The sequence below is a fragment of the Dermacentor andersoni genome, chromosome 2 (genome assembly GCF_023375885.2).
Source record: "Dermacentor andersoni chromosome 2, qqDerAnde1_hic_scaffold, whole genome shotgun sequence".
In the NCBI taxonomy this organism is placed as follows: Eukaryota; Metazoa; Arthropoda; class Arachnida; order Ixodida; family Ixodidae; genus Dermacentor; species Dermacentor andersoni.
In genome coordinates this window covers 228,803,224-228,829,328 of record NC_092815.1, presented here as the reverse complement: position 1 = coordinate 228,829,328, position 26,105 = coordinate 228,803,224, and the positions used below count along the sequence as shown (strand labels likewise).

The 26,105-nt window shown below is 48.1% G+C and overlaps 1 protein-coding gene across 1 annotated transcript in view; it reads left to right on the top strand.

Annotated features, from left to right (window-relative positions):
• The first annotated feature begins 48 nt into the window (after positions 1-48).
• LOC126539822 (serpin A3-7-like) overlaps positions 49-26,105 on the top strand; it is a 70,020-nt gene continuing 43,963 nt past the window's right edge. The window contains exon 1 of the mRNA XM_050186648.2: positions 49-532. Within this exon, the coding sequence (XP_050042605.2) occupies positions 158-532 (375 nt within the window). The 5' untranslated portion in view covers positions 49-157. The remainder of the gene's footprint in view (positions 533-26,105) is intronic.

Genomic DNA, 26,105 nt, shown 5'->3' with positions numbered 1-26,105 from the left:
GATCTGAAGAAGTTTTGCGGCAGAACGCTTCGTAGAGGACACGTAACCACTTTAATTGTATAACCACAGTTTGCTATGGGGCCTTGTGTGGGGCCCTTTAAGTGTTCTCCAAATTTTTTGGCTGCATCTAGAGTTATTTTCCGCCAGCCATACATTTATGCATTCGGGCTCATTACAGCCTAGTATTATAGGTCGGACAGTGCAATGGCTGACATGCTCTTCTCGCTGTGTGGCACAGGTGATCCCTCCAGACTGCCCCCTGGACGGCGACAGCCGCATCGTGCTGCTGAGCTCGGCCACGCTGGACACCCTGTGGAAGTTGCCCTTCCCCAAGATGCCGACGATGCGGCGTCCATTCGGCAGCTGGACGGCCGTGCCGACGATGGGACAGACGGCCGTGGTTGGCTACGCCTGCATCCAGGAGCTGGGCCTGCGCGCCGTCGAGCTGCCTTTCTCGAGCGACGCCTACTCGGCCACCATCATTCTGCCAACGGGAAAGTTCGACGAGCTCTGCGTCAATCTTACGCCCGAGGTCAGTGCGCTCAGAGTGTTTCACTGACGTATATGATACTCCCTAATGAAAAATGTGAGCGGAACTCTATGCGTTTTTTCATTTCGCGATACATTGGCTGGCGCGGACAGTGTGTCTCCTACGGCACGTTGCAAACGGAACTAGGTGTAGCGCGACTGCCTCGCTAATTGGGGGATCGCTAGACGCAGCGCGTAGGTGGCGCGTGGGCGCGATTCACAGCAGCCGCTGCAGCAGACTTCAGATCATGCAGCGCTTTGTTTCCGTATATGGTATCGGTGGACGCGCTCGCTGCATGCCTTATCGATAGCGTCATCGGTAAACAGACGACGCGCGCTACTCGGGCTCCATCTAGTAGCTATCGTAGCCCCAGAGCACGTCCTGCGCGGCGCTGCGCTTTTTTAAGCTTTTGCCATGCCCTCCTACTCCACTTTCCTCCTCATGGTTACGCTGCACCCTCCTAATCGCGCTCTCTTCGCTATCTGCGGTGAGAACTTGGAGTGGCGCCCTCTCGCGAGTGACACTTCTTGCTAGAATCACGTGCTCTGCATAATTATACTATTATTACAGTATTATAGTATTCGCATTAAAAAAGCCGTGCAATACATGCCAAGAAAGTCGGGAAAGCGTCCAGTGTGCGTGGGGTCCCTCAAGGCAGACGAGGGGACGGATGAGAATGTAGAGGGAATCGAGTCAAATGGCACACACTGTGACGTCGATGCTAGCCTGAAGAAAACGGAGGCTTTCCAGGGCGAGCTTGTCAAACAGGCAGAAGGGCTCAAAATGAGCTAAATATGGAGCGCGATGCAGGGAAGGTAGTGGAAAAAAGACTTCAAGCAACTGAGGAAAAGTTGAACAGGGCCGCCACTGTGAACGAAAATGGTCGTGACAATGGAACGCAGTCTGCCGACGTGACAGGAGAGGGAGTCTCAGCAAAGCACCCGGAATGCATGCAACGTGAACAGGAGGTAGCTCGAAAGAGCGGCACCTACCTTGACGCCGCCACGCGCAAAAAGGAGGAGAGCAGGGGTGAATGCCCCCTGTCAAGTCCGAATCACGCGAAAAAGAACAAAGGGAAGCAGACAAACGAACGAGAGAGTGAAATGGTGATTATCGCCAGCGACACAAACCTGGCTAGGTCCTCAGAAGCAATTCTGGAGAGGGTGAAAAGCGATATAAGGGTGGTGGTAGGGACATTTCCGAGGCGGATGCTGGGTTGTATCATGGAGGGAGCAAAAGCAAAGCTCGCGGAATATGCCCACGTGCGCAACCGTGTCATATAGCAGGCGGGCTAGATGACTAGCGCGAGCAGTCCCCTCAGGTGCAGATAGTGGTGTGCACGGTGCCAGAGGTGCCCGTACGTGACAGTCACGTACAAAGAGGCGTAGTGGCTGCTAATGAGGCGATATGGAAAATGAGCCCAGAGAAAGGTTTCGAGGTTGTTGAAGTAAACAGGGAAGTGAGAAGGTGCGGTGATCTTGAACGAGACGGGGTACACTTCAATTAGATGCTTGGACGAGAAGTTGGCTGGTGACTTGCTGGTCAAGCTGTTGCTTTTTTAGGGGGCCCACGGGCACCTAGGAGGCCAGAGTAGGTAGTCATGAAGAGGTCCCATAGGGGAACTTCAGAATAGCGTCGCCGTCAATAACAGAAAAAAGAGGTAAACAAGAAATGGGAAATGGAGCTCGCCATGCAGTAGCCTACATAAACATGCAGGGCGGCAGAAGAAAGAAAAAGTGGGCAGAGATTGAGGAACAGTTGAACAGAAAACAAGTAGGAGCGCTCGCAGTTACAGAAACACACCTTAGAGATTCGGAAGAGCCGCCAGTGATTGAGAATTATCTTTGGGAAGGGTGCAACAGAACTAAGTCGGAAAGAAATGGAGGGCGGTCGGAATGCTTATCCATCAGGGAGCCAAATGAAAGAGAGTAAATTCAAAATGTCAAGAGTATCTTTGTTCATCAGGTACAATGAGTGGGAAAGAAACTTGGCTGGGAGTAACTCATTTGTGCACCGGAAATAATTGCACAGAGAAGAATCGAGAGTGAGTGGAATGCATAAGTGTCGGGAATCATGCCGAAATTATCCTATTAGGTGACATGAATGCCCACATACAGGATCTAGATGGTTATACCAACAACTGCGGGAAGTCAATGCTAGATCTTTGTGGGCAACGTAACCTTGTTATCGTGAATACGCCCTCAGAAAAATTTCTAGTAACTTTGAATAAAATTTTTAGGCACTATTACTGGAACCTACTAACGCTTTATTGAATGTTTTCAAACCGTTTTTAAACTTCCTACAAACTTCATACCAACATCGTGTCGACTATTGGCCACCGATATTGAGCAAGAATTTATTTACAAACTTTCTTTAAGCGATGAATGAGCATGCTTCAAACATTAAAAGCAGAATTTACTAACCGTCTTCATACTTTTTAGAAACTATAGTAACATTCTATCAGCATTTTATTTCTCCACCTAGAAACTTCCTAGTAACATTTTCCAACTTTCTGTTGGTCACCTAAGACACATTCTTGCAAGTTTCTTGTACATTTCAGAAACACTCTCGTGACATTTGCCGCTTTCTCCAGAATTTTGTGAAGTATTCTGGTACTGTTCTGATGTAACTTTGCACATGAGTGAGATATAAATGCATCTGTTAGCAAAACACAATCTTTCCAAACAGTGATATTTATCTTGCAACCCTTTCATACATGTCCTTCGAAGCCACAAGGAAGCAGCGACGATAATGCATTCTTCATATCCCCCTCATGATAAGTTGCCTTGCTGTGAGCTATGGGAGGAAAAATGCAAAAATTTTTAAGATAGCCTGTTGTATTGTGTCAGTATATGTGGACGGGACAGCATTTAGCAGTCATGCACAAGAACTTTAAATGACCTACAATAAAAGCGCCGATTTTAACTGAATACTTTGCCACACATGCTTAGAATGGCATTCACACATCTGGGGCACAAAGCCTTTTTTTCATTGGCGTCATTGTGGGCATTTGAACACCACCCAAAAAGCGAATGAAGCAGTACTGCTGCAAAGAATATGCACCTGCTACATGTAGGGATCATACAATTGTGTAAAGCAGCGATAAACCAGTTGCAGCAAGGATATTCAAACTTAGAACAGCTTCAGCCAGACATGCCTAAGTGTCAATAAATGCGATGACATCACTTATGCAGTATATAACTTTACAAACTTGAAAGTCCTTCAAACATGCCCTGTTACTACAATTTTCTTGTATTTAGCAACAGTAAACTCATTAATAAACGCAGCTGCCTGGAATGCTCAGCTATAGAATGTACATAACCATAATGTCTTACAAATAGTATTCTACATTCTATTTGACAGATTAATGCCGAACAAGTATTTAGAAGAAACGCTCCATATTGAATAGAGTTATGAACAAACTTCAAACACAGTAATTGCCAAATTCTATATATTCTTGCTTGTAGACTGACAAAATTATATGCACAAGATGCACCATGAAAGAAATCTATATGTACTTTTACAGCAAGGCTCCACAATTACATGCCCTATACTCAAAAGGATAATGTCCATGTAAATTTGTATTTTGCTGAGCTAGCTTGAACAATGGGAGACAGGTAGCTGAAAAGCACTTTGCTTGAAGCAAATGGCAACTCGTGGCGTCAGATGCTTTCGTAGAGCACGCAGCAATGATTAATTACAACAGTGACTGGATGAACTCTAGTATAAATGGCCAGGAAAAAATCGGGAAGCCATGCATTTACTTTTGGGGTCACTAGAGATACAATACAGATACAGGACAGCGCTTATCGAAACGAAGGAACTCTCGCTGCCTTATGCGCGGTGCCTGCGTCACATGCTAAAACGTAGTTAAATAGGCTCGTCTACTTTTCTTGCCCAATTGCGAATAGGGCTTTCGCATGGAAGCCAAAATGTCTAGCTTTAAAAGTTTTATTTTGTTAGTTTATGTCTTTCTTTGTCATGTTTCACTCCGACTAGACAAGTTTTCATCAAACTGTCGATGATAGAACATTTGCGCGAAAGCATTAAGGTATTTTTTGCCTAAACCATGTATTTAGGTGGTAGGCCTGGTAGGTAGGTGGTAGGCATGTATCTAGGCCCTTTAGAGTGCATTATTCACAGTACGAAACCTCAATTCGCTAAGAGTGCAACAAATAATTAGACTACATTAAATAGTAAAGATTTCAAAATTAAGTGCAGGGCAGCTTGAGCTTGAAGCAAGGCTCCTTGTGACATCTTGGTAAATCCGAGGAAAAGTAAAATGAGTTCTTCGCATTAAAGATAAATAACTGCAAAGAACAAGCTTTATCCCAACCCAACTGAAAAAGAGCAATAAGATTGAGCAAAAATATGGCAATGTTACAGTGAATTGTCAGTACTCAGCTGCGCTGTGATGGTAAGGCTTGCAACTACTGCACTGAGCTGGTTATTAGGATTCTGCAGTTTCCTATACCACGCTGCCAACTCAAAATTCTGTAATGTATACAGGAGACCAGCTTCCAGCCTGAAGCGAACCTGCACTTGGGACTCGTAGTGAGCTTCTAACATTGAAAGGTTAATAATTTGGTTTAAGCTTGAGGAATTGAACTCTCATACTGTGACTAGGAATTCAGCATTTACCTAATAAAGCAACAAAATATATTGTTTCATGCAAATGTTTTAGGAGGTGAAGTATGGTATGCAATACATAAGTGTGACCAATTGGAGGGAAGAATAGAGACACACAGGCGATAGTGTGAGAATTTAAATGCATAAGACTTCGTAATGAAAAAGACAAAAATGATACACGTCTGAACACCTTATGCATCTCAACGAAGTTCTTAGAAAGTCAATTTGGCTTGATAATTTTAAGCCTGTATAATTACTCAAGCCCCCCAATTATATGTAACTCAGAGGAGGCTACTTTGGTAACTTAATTAAACTGAGGGAACTCCAGATCACCAAAAGATAAAATTCAAGTGATCTGGTACCAGAAATCCTGAAAATTGCACATACAGTAAAATGATTGCATATTACACAAACGTATCCTGCAACTAACAAACAAGCGACAGTTTTGTACGCACCTTTGTGAAAGGAAGCAGATAAGATGCTTTGTCGTTGTGCTGTCCAGCTTCCAGCAGTGCAGCAGGTTCCTGCGGGGTGTAGGGATGCATCCGAAAGGCGCATAGCTTTCAACAGTAAGAATTGTTTATTTATTGCACTGTGAAGGTGGAAATTTGGGATTTAACAGTGTCATGTGTAATTGCAAAGAGTGCCTGACACAACCAGTTGCATCAATCTGCGTCTGGTTGTACAAATGTCTCTTCGCTATATCTCACGAGGTTACAGTGCTATTTTGTGGCAAGTGAAATTTCAGGAAGGAACGACATCAGGCGCAACAACAGACTACCAAGACGATCATCAACAAAACAAAATATATAGTGCAACATAGAGCATTGGATTGAGAAAACATTATTGAGTACATGAAAAGCATGCTGAAAGCTAGGCCGCGATCTTGTAGCGATGCTAGTCCTTTTCCCTATTCGTTAGTGATCTGACTCACGCCCCGGCCCATTTTACGTACTGGAATAGCCGGCCGTCAGCGGTGGGCGAAAAGAGTGGCATAGAAATCGAGTGGTAAGTATCGCTACCTACAAAATCGAAGTCCTTAATCTATTACGCACTGTCCTTGTAATCGTCGGTTAGGACAGTGCGTAATAGAGTAAGGACTTCGATTTTGTATACATATATGTTGCTGAGTGTCTTCGCGTATTTGTCTATGTTGTAGAGCAGATATGGGCCGATACTACGAGGTATATTATTAAACCTCGTTAATGTAATATTGGCCTATTTCAAACAGACGCTGGCCTTTATATATATATATATATATATATATATATAGTAAAGGCCAGAGTCTGATTGAACTGTCTCGATTATAACGAAACCTCGTTATTGTAATATCGGCCTATATCTACTCGGCAACGTAGAAGACAAATGCGCGAAGACACTCAAGAACATAAGCAATACACACAGGTTCTCGCGACGCGGACCTTCACACCGAACTTTATACTTAGAAAGATCTTCATACAAGGCTATATCTGCTCAAGCGTCAAACTTAGCAATTGTGTGCCAAAGCGCGAAGCCCATGAAACATCGACGTATACATTACACATGTACTGTACTTGCGGGAACGCCTATATAACGCAGCATTTCTTGCCAGGAAACTACCGAGCAAACGGCAACTTTCAGTGTTTTCAAAATTCCGTGCCCATCCAGCCATAGAAATCAAGGCGGGTAGCATAGACTTCACAGGAGAATACTCGTACGCTGTAACATCAGATGAAGCTTTCGTGAAATTGCCTGCTAAATGAGCACAGCAACATGTGCAACCTACGATGAGAAAGAGCTCTGCATAGCTAGCTGCACGACGCTCATTACATGAACCATAAGCTTCAAGAATGCGCGCAAGCGCCAACCTTGCTTACATTTCAAGACGTAGTCAGCAAACCCTCCTTCGTCTCACAGGCACCGAGGCACCAACATTTTTTTTCTGGCGCAACCACTGTAGAACATCCGATGAACTCCAGCTCCACAAAAGCACAACCTTCAACAAAGTCTCCCATGCACTATGATTCGAAGCCACATACCAGGCTTTTCACGAGAGTGCGTGCAGGCAGCTCGGCAGAACAGAGGAAGCTCGGACGGGTGCTCTAGTAGGACACTCACTGAGTGTACACTGGTGGATCGCACGAAACACACGGCAAACTAATGGCGTTACACAAGTCCGGAAGGTTTTGCGATTATTAATGCACACGACAAGGAACACATCTTGTATAGGCACTTTTAAAATATAATTCAACTATACCGCCTTACTGCAGCAAGCACTTAGTGCAACCAACGTAGTGTGTGGACCAAACAAATACTGCAGTAGCGCCACTCTGCGGTTTTTAGAAAAATGTATCTTAAATTGGAAAATTTCGTGTTTTTTTCCTAATAAGAATCCGTAGGGACCCTTTAATGAATTTGGTGGGTCCAAGAAGTGTGTACTTTGACTTTGTGATACGATGTTTAAGGAAATGTATATAAGACAAAAAAAAAACGAAGAGCATATTGCCTCGAAGATTCTCATTCGCTTCAGGCGCATGCAGTTTGCAAAAGCACGGCCTTCCAGATCAGATGTTGTTACTCAAAGGAAGCCGTAGGTGGGAGGAGGGTAGGAATTTAGGCCCCAATTGTTGGGCTTACAGTATCTGTGTAGGCTTCCTTATTTAGAAAGCATATACAGGGACTTAAACCGAACCATGAGCTAACTTTAGTTGGCGAACACGAGCCAATCAGCGCACTGTCCGTGCAGCTCCGTCTGCTTGCAATGGTGGACGGCCTACGGGCTTCTTTGACACCTACCGAGCAAAAATTAATGGTTACCGCCCATGTACAGGCTTCCTACGGCGTTAGGTGTCGTGTTTTCGAAAATATGTTCCCTCATCTTGAATTCGTGAGACCATATTTCCTCTTAGCGTCAGGGATAACTACGCTAAAACGTGGCGATGGCTGGCGTGCTACAGCAGCTGGAGCTTCGACCGAAGTGCAACAAACGTACTGTTTGCACGCACGCATAAACAAATAGATACAGCCGTGCTAGCTGCACAAGTTTCACTACTCAGCCAACCGATCATCTTAAATTATTCAGTTGGGCGCCAAGCAAACAATTACGGTATTCGTGCTGCCGTACTTCTCTTCGACCGCCACTCTCAACACAGCGATCACCCGCAGTTATGAAGAGAAAGGCACTTCTAACAGCGGCCGCAGGTACTGCATTTGTGAGACAGGCATGTTCTGTGTACAATTTCTATAGAACAGTAGAGAAGAGGTTTGTTAACAAGCCGGCATCAAAAAAGGAAAAAAAAAAGGAAGAAAGAGTTGCGAACAGAACTAAACAGCCTTACAATGCGTCACGAAGTCCAATAGTACCACTGTTTTCGGTGGTGCAGAGGTAGCGTCGCTGCCTCACATGGAGACGTAAAGGGACTCTAAAATGTATGAAAAAAATTTTGGAGCAGAAGGGACTTCATAAACAGACAATTTCACCGGGTTAGGCAAATATATATTATATCTGCTTCTGCTGATTATGCCTCCAACGCAGTAACAAATTATTCGCACTCCTATCATTGCTTTCTTTTAAACTGCAGGAAGGAATTATCACTGTGACACTCTGGTATTCTTGCTAATTATTGTGTAACAATTTTGCATATTATGCTTCTTTATCGTAGTATTAAACGAATGAATGAATGAAGCAAATACGATTGGTAAAATATTCTTTAAACGAAAGTAAAAACAGAGCCTACCAACCTTTCTAAATCTTTCTTGTAACAAACTTTCTTCAAACGAAAGTAAAAACAGAGCCTACCAACTTTTCTAAAACTTTCTTGTAACAAGCTTTCTTCAAACAAATGTAAAAATAAAGCCTACCATCTTTTTTCTAAAACTTTCTTTTAACAAACTTTCTTCAAACGAAAGTAAGTATAAACCTACCAACTTTCTTGTATAATACGTTAATAGGAAGTAAAAGTACATAGGATGTTAATAAAGTTCATAGAAAGTTGGAAAGAAGTCTAAAGAAAGTAGGGATGCATTTTCATATGGGCAGGGCCTAAGTGTGAAGGGCAGACCACGTGGGAAGTGGGAAACCGGTGCTCGCCCATTGATTACTGTCTGATGACAGAAGGAATTCATGATAAGTTGAGAGAAATGGTCATTGATGACGAAGGGTATAGCAGCACAGGGAGTGACCATAAACTCAATATTTTTGATAATGGGATATGTAGTTGGGAAAGAGAGCAAGGAGCGCAAAATGGCCAGTCCAAGTTCGAACGCTGAACAAATAACAAATATAGTCGCAAGAGTCGAGGAAGAACTTTGCAAATGGCCAAGTAATGAGAGGGAGATATAGTGAGCCTCTAAGTGTAATAACGACAAAAACCCAGAAAGAGAAACGACATGTTCGTTGCAAAGGAAAAAAGGAAACCGCAAAGCTGCTGGAACAAGGAGATACGAGAAGCGATCGCCAAACGACAGAACGCATCCAGCGAGCACAGGCAGGCAAAGAAGGCGCAGTTGCCGCAGCATGAAGTAGCCAGTAAATGGGAAATGTACCGGGAGAGAAAGTCTATGGTTCAAATACCGGTGCAAGCAAAAATAAAAGGTGAAAGTCAGCGTTGGTTGTGAGAAATACGTGAGAAAAAGGCCACACCTAGAATATATTAGAACCACAACAATTATTAGACAGGAAGTCAACAATGCAACATTATGTCCTAGACCAAGATGGAAACAGACTGGATAGAGAAGCGGCATTAAATTACACCCCACAAATAACAGCGGAATCTTTCCAAAGCAAAGACGAGGTTGTATTTGAAGTAAAAAAGAGCATGAAAGAGACCTCGGTGGACAAGGAGCTGGTGCCTGGCAGAAAGCCGAAGAGAAAATTCCTAAGCGCACAGCCACAGGGCTAGATGATGTGCCCGTTAGGCTGATTAATGAACTAGGACCAAAAAGTAAGGAAGCTTTGGGGGAAAGCAGTGGAAAAAACTTAAAAAAATAGACAAATACCAGACAGATTGCGACAAAGTAGAGTGAATTTAATTTATAAAGGTGAAGGGGAGAAAGATATAATTCACTCTTATAGACCGTTGACCATTACATCGGTAATATACAGGTTAGAAATACAGGCAATCTAATCAAAGGTGAGAAGCATGGCCAGAGAATAATGGCATTTTGATAGAACTTCAGAATGGCTTCTGAATAAGTAGGCGTTTTAATAACTTATTTGTTCTTACTCATTGTATTGAAATATCAAGAGTAATAAGCAGACCTTTATGTGTGGCCTTTTTAGACATTACAAAAGCGTATGACAACGTAGACCGCATTATTTTGTGGGGTATTCTGGAAGTGGAAGGCGTAAGCGGCGATTGTCTACAGCTTTTGAAAGAGATTTACCTAGAAAATACCGCTTGCGTTGCATTGGAAGCGATGAGGAGTGAGGGGAAAGCCGATATCAACAAGGGACTGAGGCAGGGGTGCCCTTTATTCCCACTGCTGTTTATGATGTACAAGGTGAGGATGGAGAGGGCGTTAGAAGGAAGTAATATCGGGTTTAATCTCTCATACAAACAGGTGCACTCTAAAAACTAGGGAGGGTATCGCAGGAGTGAAAGGGCCGATTTACTCTTCAAAGCGTTGTTTACTCTCGCAAAATGTCGAGTGCAGTGAAATGCATTGTTCACTCCGTCAGCAAGGAGAGAGTGAAATGTGATTTTCACTCTGTCTTTCTGAAGGAGAGTAGAATGCCCGTTCTACTCTTGCAGCAATAAAGAATAAAACATAGCATAACGTTCTGCTTCAACTGTAGAAAGCTGGCCCCGAACATGGCGATGTATCCCTCACGCACGCTGTGCAAAGAACACACTATTTTGCTTCTAAGAGAGCAAGCAGCAACAGTTGAAGGGAACGCGGAGCCAGCGCTCTACTTTTTTACTCGGAGTTGCCCCACCGCACGCGCGCACAACATCGCGGAGCAGTACAGCGTCGGAGAAAGGTGATCCGTCCGGCGAGCAGCAACGAAGGCCATCCAAGGGAGATCGTGCATCAGCTATCTCGCGTCGCCGCGAAAACACGACAGTCGTTCGTCGTCATTCGTTGGATACAACAACAAATCCTCCACGGTAAGTGAATTCTAACTTAGGTGCACATTCTACGCATGTGACATGCTATCGCCAGGAAGTCGTCGCGGCGCTCAGCCGACTGACAACAAACTAGGCAAGCGCGCTGCGTCTTTCGATGTTAATCGAAAAAGCCAGTCATCGCGATAACTGCATGTGATTTTATCACTTGCCGCTATCCGTAAGAGCTTTTAAAATCGCATACGCTGCCAAAACCATGGTATGTTCAATAAGACGTCAGGTGAGAGGACGCTTAAAAATTGGCAGTGGCTTAGCTCTGCTATGCCAAGATATACGTAGCGAAAGCTAAGTCATAGCATGGTTAGCCTTGGTTAATCTTGTTTGCAAGTCCAGGTTAGTCTGGTTGTCTAGCTATGTTGCGGCGATTAGCCAGTCATTCGGCGCGGTGTTCGTCTGTTTTCTGGGCGATTTGTTTCCTCTTCATCTCATTCCGATGTCGATTCCAGGCCTCCTCCTGCTTATCGTAATTGTCGCCGTCCATACTGCTGTCTCAACTGTGGTTGCGGCGCACGCGAGCTCTCCTTTTCAATCCTCCGACGTGTTATTAGGCATGCGACGCAGCTGGCGAAGCGAGCGGAGGCAAGCTCAACGACGAGGAGCGCGGTGTGACGTCATACCAAACGGCGGCAGCAGAAAGGCGCGGTGCTGCGCAGCGGCGGAAGCCCTGTGGATCCGTGCTACTAATGGCGCATGCGCAGTAGTGACTAGGGAGAGAGAGAGAGAGAGAGAGAAATATCGGCGCGCGTTGTGACGTCATGGGCCTCCTTGGAGCACCGCCAAGGTGAAATCGCAAGTTCGCGGCCAGTAGAGCTTTTGCTTTAAAAAATAGTTTGTTCCCCAGCCCATGATTCCGAGCCTATGCGGAGCGTGCTTAGCGCGCATTTTGTGTTTCATTTTATTCAGTTTGGCAGCCTACTGCGTACGGAACGCTGTTAAAATAAGGAGTAACGTAACAGAAGGCGTCATTTTGCTGGCGGCATGCTTTCGTTATAAATAAGCTGAGCACTTGACCGTGTCTTTCGTCCATGGGTAATCTGCGACCGCTGAAATTATGTGGTGGTAGTGGTGAAAAAGTTTTATTGCTGTCAGAAGAGAAGCGCCTGAAGGTACGCATATGGGCCGGTCTTTAAGGGCCCGGCCCCTAATATACTAGGTGGAATCCCTAGTACGGGACCCCAGTGGCGTCAGCCGCTGCCCGGGCGCGCTCGACCAAGGCCCTTTGGGCCTGCAGGTCATAGCAGCCGAGCAGGGTCGCCTCCCAGTCCTCCTGAGTGGGGTTGGGGTGAGGGGCAATAGCTGGGTTAGATGGGCAGACCCACACCATGTGGTACATGTCCGAAGACTTCTTCGCACAGGGCGGACAACTGCCCGTGAAAGAACGATCAAAATGTTTGAGTGCTGTTTGAGTGTTCTTATAGATACGGAGTAGAAGCCGCTCCTCCGTCTTAGATAGTCCTTTACTCGGGCGAGGGTAAAAGGCTATGGCCAGATTGATAATACAGGACAATGTCGTTAAAAGAATACGTGGGATTGAATTCAAGATCCTGATTTAGGGGGTCGAGAAAGGAAGCCCGGAGAGAGAGAGCGAGTGGGCGGCGGCATCGACTGCCTCATTCCCCTCGAGACCCATATGAGCAGGAGCCCATACTATGTTCCGGTGAGCGGGGTCGCCGGTGTAGGTGCAACTTTGAAGTAGTCGGTAGGCTAAGTATGAAGCCCAGCCTTGCTCGACGTTCCGACACGCCCCTCGCGAGTCGGAGATAATTGTTTTGGAATCAGAGTGGGTAGCAGCCAGTGAAATGGCGACCTCCTCCGCATGAGTTATGTCGCGGGCGCGAAATGTAAGCCCGTTAACTGTTTTGGACTGGAGGACGGCTGGGGCCGTGTACGCAGTCGTCCACCCCATGGTGGGGGCCCGTTAACTGTTTTGGACTGGAGGACGGCTGGGGCCGTGTACGCAGTCGTCCACCCCATGGTGGGGGCCGGATGCGTCCACGTAATAAGTGCCGGCTTTCGACCCATAATGGCGGCCCAGCACTTCCGCCTGCGCCAGGCGCCGACGATTATGGTCCTCACGTGTCATGTTGTTAGGAAGAGGGCGTACGTGGAGGGCGCATCCCCACTCGAAAGGGAGTCGTACTCGCTCTTCCATAAGGATGGTGTGTTGGATGTGTAGTCGGGCAAGGAGGCGGCGACCCGACAGTGTCTTAGAGAGGCGTGTGAATTGGTTAGTTAAGTGAGCCTCTCGGAGCTCCCTGAACGTGTTCATCATGCCTAGACCCAGGAGACGCTGGGTGGAGGTGTTCACGGGGAGATCGAGCGCTCTCTTAATAATTTTGCGGAGGATGACTTCGAGTGCATCCTCGTCTTGTTTCCGAAGGTGGAGGTAAGGAGTCGAATATAGGATTCGACTGGTCACGAATGCATGCGCCAGCCGCAAGGCATCTCTTCACCGCAACCCCCCGCATTTGTTGGAAACCCGGCGGACCATGCGGCCCACCTGGTCCCCCACCTTACGGAGCTTGGTCAGGGTAGTGTTCGATCGTCTATGTTGATCAATGAAAAGCTGCAGTACCCGGACTTCTGTGTGTTCAGGAATTGGTCCTGTTTCCAGAAAGAGCTCAATTTTGGCTGTACGCTTTGGTGAGGGGCGTATGTGTACAAATTCAGACTTTTGAGGGGAGCATTGCACGCCACAGTGGCGAGCATAACGGTCCACTATGGTCGCCGCTTGTTGCAGGTTGGCCTCAATGTCTCCGAGTGAGCCCTGCGTGGCCCACAGGGTGATGTCGTCGGCATACAGTGCATGCTGCACACCAGCGACAGCACCCAATTGGGCCAGCAGGTGCATCATAGCCAGATTGAATAGGAGAGGAGACAGCACTGCACCCTGTGGTGTTCCTATGGTTCCAAGTCGGAAGGGGCCGTGTTCGGTGTCCTGGATTTTAATGTAGGAGTCACGATCCGTCAACTATTAGCGAATGTATCTGAACGCGTTGCGTCCGCAGCCGGTTTGTGAAAGGTGGGTGAGTATTACCTCGTTAGTAAAGTTGTCGAAGGCCCCCTTCAAGTCTAAGGCGAGTACGACCTTATCGTTGTGGGGGCATTCGACCGGGTCAAGGATGTCCCGATTGAGTTGTAGCAGAACATCCTGTGCGAACCTGTGTGGGCGAAATCCGAACATGGAGTCTGCGAAGATGTGTTGATTTTCTATGAACTTGGACAAGCTGTCACGCACCATCGTCTCCAATAGTTTTCCCACACACGAGGTGAGAGAGATGGGGCGAAGGTTGTCCATGTTGATGGCCTTGCCAGCTTTGGGAATGAAAGTGACCAGAGCGGTTTTCCAATCGTTGGGGAGTGGCGCGTCCCCGAGCCAGATTGAATTGATGTAATCCAATAAGGACTGGTAGGCCGGGTCGGGTAAGTTAGCGAGTAATTTGACTGTAATTTTGTCCCGACCCGGGGCTGTGGCACGTTTTATTTTCGCCAGGGCTGCCCGCTGCCCGTGGAGCTGGAACGGCTGATCCAGCTCAGCGTTCTCCGAACCTGCATAAGCGTACGCCGATATGCAGGGGTCCTGGGTAGTGCACAAGTATTGGTCCCGTAACTTGTGCGCTAGCTGAGTTGTGTTGCCGTGAAAACTGTGTATGGCACGTTGTAGATGTTTGAGTTTCTGTGCGTGTCTGCGTTGGGTCGATAAGGGCGCGGAAGAGCCGCCAGGTATTCCTGCTGGACATCTGCCGCCCCGCCATGTTGCAACGATCCACCCAGTTGGCGTCTGCGAGCTGGGCCGCATACTCGGCCGCCTGCTGGGTGAGCTCGGCCATTCGAGCCTTAAGTTTGCGGTTATGCTTTTGTCGGCACCACCGGCGGACGAGGCAATGCCGCGCTTCCGAGAGGTTGGTTATCCACCTCCGATCATCATCATCATCATCATCATCAGCCTGGTTACGCCCACTGCAGGGCAAAGGCCTCTCCCATACTTCTCCAACTGCCCCGGTCATGTACTAATTGTGGCCATGTTGGCCCTCCAAACTTCCTAATCTCATCTGCCCACCTAACTTTCTGTCGCCCCCTGCTACGCTTCCCTTCCCTCGGAATCCAGTCCGTAACCCTTAATGACCATCGGTTATCTTCCCTCCTCATTACATGTCCTGCCCATGCCCATTTCTTTTTCTTGATTTCAACTAAGATGTCATTTACGCGCGTTTGTTCCCTCACCCAATCTGCTCTTTTCTTATCCCTTAATGTTACACCTATCATTCTTCTTTCCATAGCTCGTTGCGTCGTCCTCAATTTAAGTAGAACCCTTTTCGTAAGCCTCCAGGTTTCTGCCCCGTAAGTGAGTACTGTTAAGACACAGCTGTTATAAACTTTTCTCTTGAGGGATAATGGCAACCTGCTGTTCATGATCTCAGAATGCCTGCCAAACGCACCCCAGCCCATTCTTATTCTTCTGATTATTTCACTCTCATGATCCGGATCAGCAGTCACTACCTGTCCTAAGTAGATGTATTCCCTCACCACTTCCAGTGCCTCGCTACCTATCGTAAACTGCTGTTCCCTTCCGAGACTGTTAAACATTACTTTAGTTTTCTGCAGATTAATTTTTAGTCCCACCCTTCCGCTCTGCCTCTCCAGGTCAGTGAGCATGCATTGCAGTTGCTCCCCTGAGTTGCTAAGCAAGGCAATATCATCAGCGAAGCGCAAGTTACTAAGGTATTCTCCATTTACTCTTATCCCCAATTCTTCCCAATCCAGGTCTCTGAATACCTCCTGTAAACATGCTGTGAATAGCATTGGAAAGATCGTATCTCCCTGCCTGACGCCTTTCTTTATAGGGATTTTGTTGCTTTCTTTATGGAGGACTACAGTGGCTGTGGAGCCGCTATAGATATCTTTCAGTATTTTTACGTACGGCTCGTCTACACCCTGATTCCGCAATGCCTCCATGACTGCTGAGGTTTCGACTGATTCAAACGCTTTCTCATAATCAATGAAAGCTATATATAATGGTTGGTTATATTCCGCACATTTCTCTATCACCTGATTGATAGTGTGAATATGATCTATTGTTGAGTAGCCTTTACGGAATCCTGCCTGGTCCTTTGGTTGTAGAAAAAGGTGTTCCTGATTCTATTTGCAATTACCTTAGTAAATACTTTGTAGGCAACGGACAGTAAGCTGATTGGTCTATAATATTTCAAGTCTTTGGCGTCCCCTTTCTTATGGATTAGGATTATGTTAGCGTTCTTCCAAGATTTCGGTACGCTTGAGGTCATGAGGCATTGTGTATACAGGGTGGCAAGTTTTTCTAGAACAATCTGCCCACCGTCCTTCAACAAATCTGCTGTTACCTGATCCTCCCCAGCTGCCTTTCCCCTTTGCATAGCTCCCAAGGCTTTCCTTACTTCTTCCGGCGTTACTTGCGGGATTTCGAATTCCTCTAGACTATTCTCTCTTCTATTGTCATCGTGGGTTCCACTCATACTGTATAAATCTCTATAGAACTCCTCAGCCACTTGAACTATCTCATCCATATTAGTAATGATATTGCCGGCTTTGTCTCTTAACGCATACATCTGATTCTTGCCAATTCCTAGTTTCTTTTTCTCTGCTTTTAGGCTTCCTCCATTCCTGAGAGCTTGTTCAATTCTATCCATATTATACTTCCTTATGTCAGCTGTCTTACGCTTGTTGATTAACTTCGAAAGTTCTGCCAGTTCTATTCTAGCTGTAGGGTTGGAGGCTTTCATACATTGGCGTTTCTTGATCAGATCTTTCGTCTCCTGCGATAGCTTACTGGTATCCTGTCTAACAGAGTTACCGCCGACTTCTATTGCACACTCCTTATTGATGCCCACAAGATTGTCGTTCATTGCTTCAACACTAAGGTCCTCTTCCTGAGTTAAAGCCGAGTACCTGTTCTGTAGCTTGATCTGGAATTCCTCTATTTTCCCTCTTACCGCTAACTCATTGATCGGCTTCTTATGTACCAGTTTCTTCCGTTCCCTCCTCAAGTCTAGGCTAATTCGAGTTCTTACCATCCTGTGGTCACTGCAGCGCACCTTACCGAGCACGTCCACATCTTGTATGATGCCAGGGTTAGCGCAGAGTATGAAGTCTATTTCATTTCTAGTCTCGCCGTTCGGGCTCCTCCACGTCCACTTTCGGCTATCCCGTTTGCGGAAGAAGGTATTCATTATCGGCATATTATTCTGTTCCGCAAACTCTACTAATAACTCTCCCCTGCTATTCCTAGTGCCTATGCCGTATTCCCCCACTGCCTTGTCTCCAGCCTGCTTCTTGCCTACCTTGGCATTGAAATCGCCCATCAGTATAGTGTATTTTGTTTTCACTCTACCCATCGCCGATTCCACGTCTTCATAGAAGCTTTCGACTTCCTGGTCATCATGACTAGATGTAGGGGCGTAGACCTGTACAACCTTCATTTTGTACCTCTTATTAAGTTTCAGAACAAGACATGCCACCCTCTCGTTAACGCTATTGGCCGCGAGATCGACCTATAGGTGGCAGCACCGTCGCCCCGTTAGTGTGGATGCGTCGCCCGTGCGGTGTGTGGAAGTGTAGGGAGCTACTGTTTTCATTTCGCGATTCTGTGCTTCGTGCCCGCAGAAAACACTTCATTTACCATCGTGAGATTTTGTTCGGTTCCGCAATGCAGCACATATTGCACAGAGCCAGGGATAAGCTTTCACTACTATCCCGTTGACGCGGCACGTCGCCGAGAATGGCTCGTCAGGCTTCGGAACGGCAAGGCGCCGTCCAAGTATGCGATGGTGTGCAGTAAGCATTTCGACGATGGTGCGTTCAAGCGTTCGCTGACGAAAAAGGATGGTGACCAGTCAAATCTGATATCACGTTTGGGAATCCTAATCGGCAATCTGGGCATTAATGTTTGCTGCATGCGTAGTTGCTGTGTAGTTGCTGTGCGTGTGAAGATCGTTGCAGTCCGCGAAGGTTCGTGTCGGCGTGGCCTGGGATGCCAGTAATGAGTTGCCTGTGCTTTTATATACTTCCGCAAGTAAATTAACCGTGTCTCCACGCATGCAAATTATTTTATATCCTTCATGCGCCGCCTGCGCAGTGAATGCAAAGTTCGCGCTCAGCTGCGAGTCCGTTTAAACGACCGTCACCGAGCGTGACTAGTTGTCACGTTTTCCGTTGTCTTTCCTCAGCCACGGCAACTGTTCTCAGTGTTCCGAAGTGTACATACGAGCACCGAAATACGGCAAGTGTGTATGCATGATTTCGTACAGATTAAACAGTGTCGTTTCGCGAGCCACCAGCGGATGGTCCATTAAGCGATGAACGAACATGCGCGAGCGAATTTATTGCTACTGCTCATATAGATATATTTTTTCTCTTTTATAGGGGGGCGGAAAAAATTGAAGCCCGATGCACTGCATTCAAACACCACTGCAAATTCAAGTGCCTGCATGCGAAAGTAATTAAAGGGATCAAATGATTGTGATACAACATAAATTATACGTTACATGCTTTATTTGAGCTTCGTGTAATGGTTGCAACTGGTTATAAAGCGACTCGAAAGCATTTTATAATGGTAGTAACACTCTGAAACTAACTCGCGATTTCGTAGGTCTGGCTAAAAACAAAAATTGATAAAGTAACATAAGTTCTCTAAATTTATCGCATAACGTAAACACATCGCAAATCCGCGAGTCAGCTTAGTATGATGTAATGTAAACAAATCGCGATACGCGCCGCGACCAACTACATCCGAACAACTTGCGGCAATACTTTACCCTGCAGGGCATGTGCAGTTCAATTCTGCTTTGTCTCGTCGGTTAAATTCAGGTCGACTCGGTGTGGGTCCTTACTAAGCGCGGACGACTGCAGCACGAATGCGATAACGTGCACAGGACCGTCACAGCAGCAGGTGGAAGCGACGGCACTACACTCAATGATGTGGCCCGCCGGAACAACTTCGTCGCCTTCGACGAGACACCTGACACCGTCCCCAACATGGTTGAGAATTGTGCTTAGAGGCAAGGGTGCTGTAAAACGGAAAAAGAACGCATGTTAACCTCACAACACGTTGAAAGGAGACGAGCGCACATGGTGTGGTCGCGTTAAGCAAATGCTTTTCGCATCAGTACACTAAAAACGTACAGCGATTTACTTTACGAATTTCCGTTACGAAAATGAAAGAATAACAGGTTGAGAGGTTACTCACCATCGAACAAACCGTCCTCGTCAACATCCATCGTGATTTCGCGAACTACGATCGCTGCACACTGCGGCTGGAGCGGCGACGGGCCACCGGCATCCACACTTAGGAGCTTCGTCACCTCGCCGCTAGGAGCCGACTCTGTTCGATCTCGAGGCCAATAGAATTCCTCCGATACCGCTTCGGAAAGCTGAATTTTGTTTTCCGTGTAGCGAAAGCTAGAAACTAATTGTTGGGACCATGACTAGTAGCCTTGCTCTAGTATAGATGTCGCTGTGTTGTAATTTTGCCTAAACTTGGACCAATCTGGGAGTCGGACCTGTGTTGTGGGTTTTGCTAGTGACTTAGTCCGAATTGTAGTGTTTAGGATGCAGTGGTCGCTACCGAGGGTTTCCTCAGTGTTGACCCAGTCTGCATACTGAATGCTGCGGATAAAGGTCAAACCCGGACACGTATCCCGTGTCACGGAATTGCCTATACGGGTTGGGTGGATGTGGTCCGTGTGAAGAGTGAGGCCCAACGTTGACGCAAGCTCCGCCAACTTGCGTCCCCGTTTCTCTTCACGCCGGTACCCCCAGACTCGTCTGGGGGCGTTGAAATCGCTAACAATCAAGTGGGGGTCCCGACACGCAACTCTTAGCGCACGGCTAGAAAGGTCGGAGAGTGATACATTCGGCAATTTGGGTGTGCAGTAGGCATTTAGAACGTGCAATGGTGAGTCCTGTTTGCGGAGGGGGAGGAGAGTCACCATTACATGGGAAAAGTCAAGGTGGAGGTCTAAGTCGACCATATTTGCAGTGTAATTTTTATGAACGCATAGACAAGACGAGGGGTCCTGCTGCAACGTCGTATAGTTTTTTAAGGTGGCGCCCCTTCCTGGCTCTTGAAGGGCCACAACGGCGGGCATATGCTCAAAAGTTGAAAGGAAAAGCCGAAGGTCGGCCCGCTTGGTACGAGACCGTAGTCCTCGGCAGTTCCATTGAGTTACAGTGACAGGATAGGCCAATTTAGATAAGGGGGAACGCCTACACCGAGGTTGTCCCGCCATGTTCAGATTTAGAGGTTAGAGGAGGGAAGGTACGTGTCCCGGAGCCAGCTACCAGGGGCTGAAATTCAGCTCCTGATAGGGGGCAGCTGTCCTCATCATCTTCCAGATCAATTGTTCGACGCGACGATTTGGAGGTCCGGCCGGATACATCTAAGAGGACCTGCCTGGCGAGATGTGCGGGGGAGATTCGCGACATGTTGGGCAATCATGGTAGGAAGGGCCTCCATGACCTTGGCAATGATGCGTTCCATTGCCGTCCCGATAAGGGTCTCGAATTTGGCGTTAAGACGGGCTTCAAGATTGACCACAAAGGCGTCTGACGTCACCGGCGCCGCCGCGTCGCTCTCCATGGCTTCTGCTAGGGGTGCAGATTGGGGGGGGGGGGGGGGGAGCAGCGGTTTTAGCTTCTAAGGCTTCAATTTTGGCAAGTAGCATCTCGTTTTGGACCCGGAGTTACGCTACCAAGTTGTGAAGCTCGGCGTCGGTCGCCGAGCTAGGGGAAGGAGAACGTGGTTGGGAGGAGGAGGCAACCCTACCCGAGCCGCTCACCTGTTTTCCGTTTTTGACCGCAGTTGCCCAGGCACAGGTCTCGCCTTCGTAGTGGGCTTGCGTCCCCGATCCGCCGTGTGGGGGCAGTGGTGGCGCTTGGTCGCCCTTAACGTCACGCCCGCTTGGGACCGCTTGCTTCTTGGAGTTGGTGACGTCACCACGGGGAGCTGAGTCACCGCCGGTGGCGCGATGCTGCTGACGTGGCTTCTTCCTCGTCGCGCGAGGTTTTTCGCCCTTTTGGGCGACCATGTTGGTGTTGAAGCGGTACATGGCGGTACAGTCTCTGGAGTTCGTGGCATGGCCGCCACCACAAACAGCACATTTTGGATTGCACTCGTGAGGGGGCCGCAACCCTTCCACGAAAGGAGCCTGCAGTCCACACAGGCCGCACTTTTCTTGCATTGGATTTGGGCATGAGTCTGCTCTATGGCCCACGGTGTTACACACACCACAGGCAGGGATAGTGCGTAGGTAGGGCTGCACTTGGACAATCTCCGAGTTGTAGTTAACTGTCCGCGTCCTCACTTTTCTGGAAAAAGTCAGGCGAGCCTTATTGGAAGTTCCAAATTTGCGAATTTCTAATATGGTGCCATGGTTCCACTGGATATCGTCTTTCAGAGTTTCCACTCTTTCTTGATTTGCCACAGTGATGACGCCGTAGCAAATTTCTTCGCCATTTTGCTTGAGATGGCCCCGCAGTGGCACGTCTCCCTGAGCCGATTTGATCACGAAATCACCAGGCAGGCGGTCGACCACGTAGGCGTTCTTGGTGCTCGCAATGAGTAGATTTTGCTCGCGGGAAAATACAGAGCTGAGTTCGACCGCCGTTTGCGCTCCGAGGTAGGCACGCAAGGGTAGGCCCAGCCAACGTTACTAGACTAGCTTCAGTTTTAAAACTCGGCGCCGTTGCGCGGAACCGCCACCCGCCCGCGCCTTCGTGGCGCTGCAGTCGCGCCCGGCTTCACTTCCTCACTAGCCGGCTACGCGGGCGGGCCGGACAAAGCATGCGGTGCAGCGTTGATGTATTCTGTGGTTCGTTGTTGAGAGCGAATTTCGCAAGCATGTCATCCTTGGAACTGTAGCCTTTTCCGAGTTTCTTAAGAATATCAGCAGACGATGCCGCCGTGCTGCGTACCTTGCTGCATAGGCCGCTATCGGAACGATGTCAACAGTTCGGCGCACCACTTTTTTTCTGCTTCCAGCAAAGCGACGCTTCGCTCGGCGTGAAACAGAGCGATTCCTCGTACCGACCGGGAACTCTCTGCGAAATCAACGGCACGCGCTCGTGCCACTGCTCCCTCGTTCGTCGTCGTCTTCCACAGCTGGCTGCGTGGCCGTTCATCTTTCCAGCGTAGAATTTCACTTCACTTCTGTCGTCGTAATGGGGAGGCCGCGTTTACGGGGTATGAGCCACTCATGGTCTTACGTAACGGAAAGATTTAATTTTGAAGAAATTTAACTTTGAAGAATTACAAGCGGCAAATCGCAGGCGAAGGCTGCTAACCACGCCGCCGAGCAAACTCGAGACATCGAACGCACGCGACAACTGCGGACTGCGGGCATACCGTCAGTGACGTCGTTCTCTCTCGTAGCCGATTGTGTGTGTAGCCTCATAACTGAGAAATACTTTAATGAACCCTCAACCCAGTGATAAACACAGGGGCCGCACGTTTCAGTTTCGCTGATTAAGCATCTTCACGGAATGAAAAATCCTACTTCTTTCTTTTTCTTTCTTTTTTTTTTTTTGTGGCTCGTGTGTACAACGACCGACCTCATCTTTCTTTTTGTAGCGCTTCTTTGGCGTGGTGAGAAGCTTCGGCGGGGATGCAGATCATCCTACAATCACGCACTTAGGCCAGATATTCAGGCTCGTGAGCCTAAATTGCGCGAAACGTTAAGACGACAGGAAGAAACACACGACATTTAGAAACGCAGCTTCCGCGCTTCGCCGTATGCGTTTCTTCCTTTCGTGCAGTTTACGCTTCTTTCAGTATTAACGAACTGGCGCGATAAATCTTCTTGCTGTAGGTGGATACCGCTTTCTCGTGGTATCACTAATTCGGACAAGGGAGAACGCCAGCGAGCGCGAAACACGCGCAAACTGCCCGTCCGCACGAGCTCAAGGCTGTGACGAGGCGTCTGCAGTGGAGCCCGATGGAACAGCGTTGCCCTCTGGCGGCTGTCACAGAAGTGGCGACAGCGGCTGTAAGCGCGCGGGCGGGGAGTTTTACAACTGAAGCTAGTCTAGTAACGTTGGGCCCAGCTCACCATGTTGGAAGGCACTCCCGATGGCCACAGTGGCTCGGGGCTTGATGATCACGACGAAATCGTCGGGTTGGAACTTGGGGAGAGGTTTGGGCCTCCATGTTGATTTAAGTTAGCGGTCCTTGGCCACACGCGAGACGGGACCATGGTGAGGTGAGGTCGACTTGCCGGTTGTCGATGTGGCGTCTGCCGTCATTCTGGCGTTCCGACGCTGAGAGCGGCTCTCAACGACACGCAGGAGGTTTTCGTTCCGGAGCTGGTCCGATGTTGCCGAATTGGGTTCCTTGGCTTCAGGAATCGTCGACCAGGCCATGGCGTCCGGGTCGTAGGTTTGTTAAGGTGGGGAGTTCGCCATGTTGGTGCGGTGAGCGGCTTCTTCGGCGCCGGGTGCCGGCGCAGCCGTTAGGCTTAGCGGCGGCGCCGCCAAGCACGAGTGAAAATCCATTCTAAATTGGCGAAAAATTTGGCCCACCTGGATGAAAGTGATGTCCCTGCGTGGCGGGCAACTTGCTACGTCCGATGGATGCAAAATTGGTAGGGTTCGACGAATCGGTCCGTGGCTCCTGTCGAAAAATTACGGAGCCGAGGTGACATGCATCCGATCGCTTCACTCGCCGGACGCGTCCCCCCCAAAATTATGTGCAGCGCCAGTGCTAATTAGAAACTTTGTCGCAGGGATTCAGCTGCATGCCGCAAGAGGTGAGATGGGCGCATTATCTAGAACTGACTGAAAACGCATGAGGAATTCATGTTTTATGCTGAATAAAGTATAAACCCTATCTAAGCGACCTTGAGTATGACAGCGACAAGCGATGCGATGGAGCAGGCTGTCGCGTTCGCTCGTCGCCTGCAAGTCGTACTCCGTGCGAGCGACGATTTTGGGCCACGTCTCCCTTGCCGCTATGAGGGCTTCAAATACGCGTCGAAACTAGCGTGCCGCGTGCTTTATTAATTTAAGTGCGTGTATTTTACCCTAAAGAAAGCAGCATAAAATATTTGTGAAGGTCTTGCAGTAGGTTCTTGTCCTTGCACGTATAAAAATTCAATCGTTTGCTCGTTCTGTGCGACAATCGGTAGTTTCTGACGTCCAGTTCAGGCTTCGCGCTATTGGCTAATTGGCTATTGACTTCCGGGCGATAAGCGATGAATTCTAGACTTTCAGAACCGAGCGATGTGTTCAAGCGACAACCCGTTTTGTCGATCGTCGCTGTCACGCACAAGATCGCTGTCATGGAGTTAGCCCTAAGAATGAACTGTTTTTGCTAGTGTATTAAAATGGTGTGATTATATGCCTGATTTTATGACTCGTGTTGGTGTTTTCGAGCACGGTGCGAATCTGAAAGGGTGCTTATGTGTACGAACTCGGTGAATTGTCAAGCAGCGAGTAATGCATCGGCATCGAAGATAGCTGCTGTGCGGAATTACAATGAGAGGGGTGTTTTTCACACGCTTACAGTTTTGGACATGCCTGTGCATTTGCTAATATGAGTTGGCGCTTCAGAGTTATGTCATATGAACAGCTAAATCACCCTTCCTCTGGGAGTTACAAGCGTAACGCCCAGATTTTGCTACAGCATGACATATCAAGATGCGTTGATTCTGTTAATATTTTTAGTGGCGAAATAAGGTATCACAACAAAAAGTTGCTTTGATTCCGATACCAGTCGTCTGACGTACACAAAACAAAAAGTTGGTCTAATAAACGGATAACTGCGGTTTAACTGCAACTTTTACGTGCCTTCAAGAATGTAAAATGCTAAATTTTAAACTGCAGCTGTGAGTGAGTGAGTGAGTGAGTGAGTGAGTGAAAACTTTTGAGTCATTCAAGAGTTTCGCGGTTACGAGGTCTCCGTCGTTTTCATCTTCTTGGCGCTGGCGACTTGAGACTTCTCTTCAGCAAGGGTGGGCCCCTATTCCAAGGCTCCACTGAGTCGTGCTGCATCGCTCGCGTGCTGCACTAGGGCCCTTTGGGCCGTGAGCTCGCTGCTGGTGAGCCGACTCTCCCATTGCTCCGCACTCGGGTGTTCCTGTTTGTGGAATGCTTTGTTGCGTTCGCACTCCCAGGTGATGTGTGGTAGAGTGTAGGTTTGGCACTGCACCAAGGGCCGGTGGCCCTGTATTGTGTCGGAAACATATTATTGAGCACGTGTAAGTTGGGGAAGGAGTTTGTAGTCTGCGCCAGCTGGTCGCTTCCTCCTTTGTGAGGTCTTTGTGTGGTGGCGGATATCTAATTCTAGTTCCTCTATGTAAGTTCAGGGTCTCTGCGTATCCCCCCTCGCAAGCCTGTAGGTGGGTCTCCGGGGCATTCGACCGCCCAGCTCAGAACGCTTCGCCTCGAGCTAGGCTGTCTGCCCTTTCGTTCCCCACTATGCCTACGTGACCCGGGATCCAGATTAGTTTGTGCCTGGGCTTTTCCTTCTCGGCGGAGGTGGCTCCGCTGAGTATTCTGAGGGCAGTTTTGCTGATTCTGCCTCTCGTGTAGTTCCTGCACACCTCTTTTGAGTCCGTCAGTATGTTGAGAGATCGGCCTGTTCAATCTCCTCGGCCTCCGCTGTGCCAGCGACCTTTGCCGTGGCATACGTGATCGGGTTTCCTTCCTTGTTAACCACTACCGTCGCGGCCACGCGTTCTCTTCCGTGTGGATATACGGATATACGGGCATATACGGATATACGGGCATATACGGGCATATAAGCCCAGTATACACGGACGCCGCCGTAAACTGCAGCTGTAGTCGAGTCTGGCAAAAATGAACTCCATTGT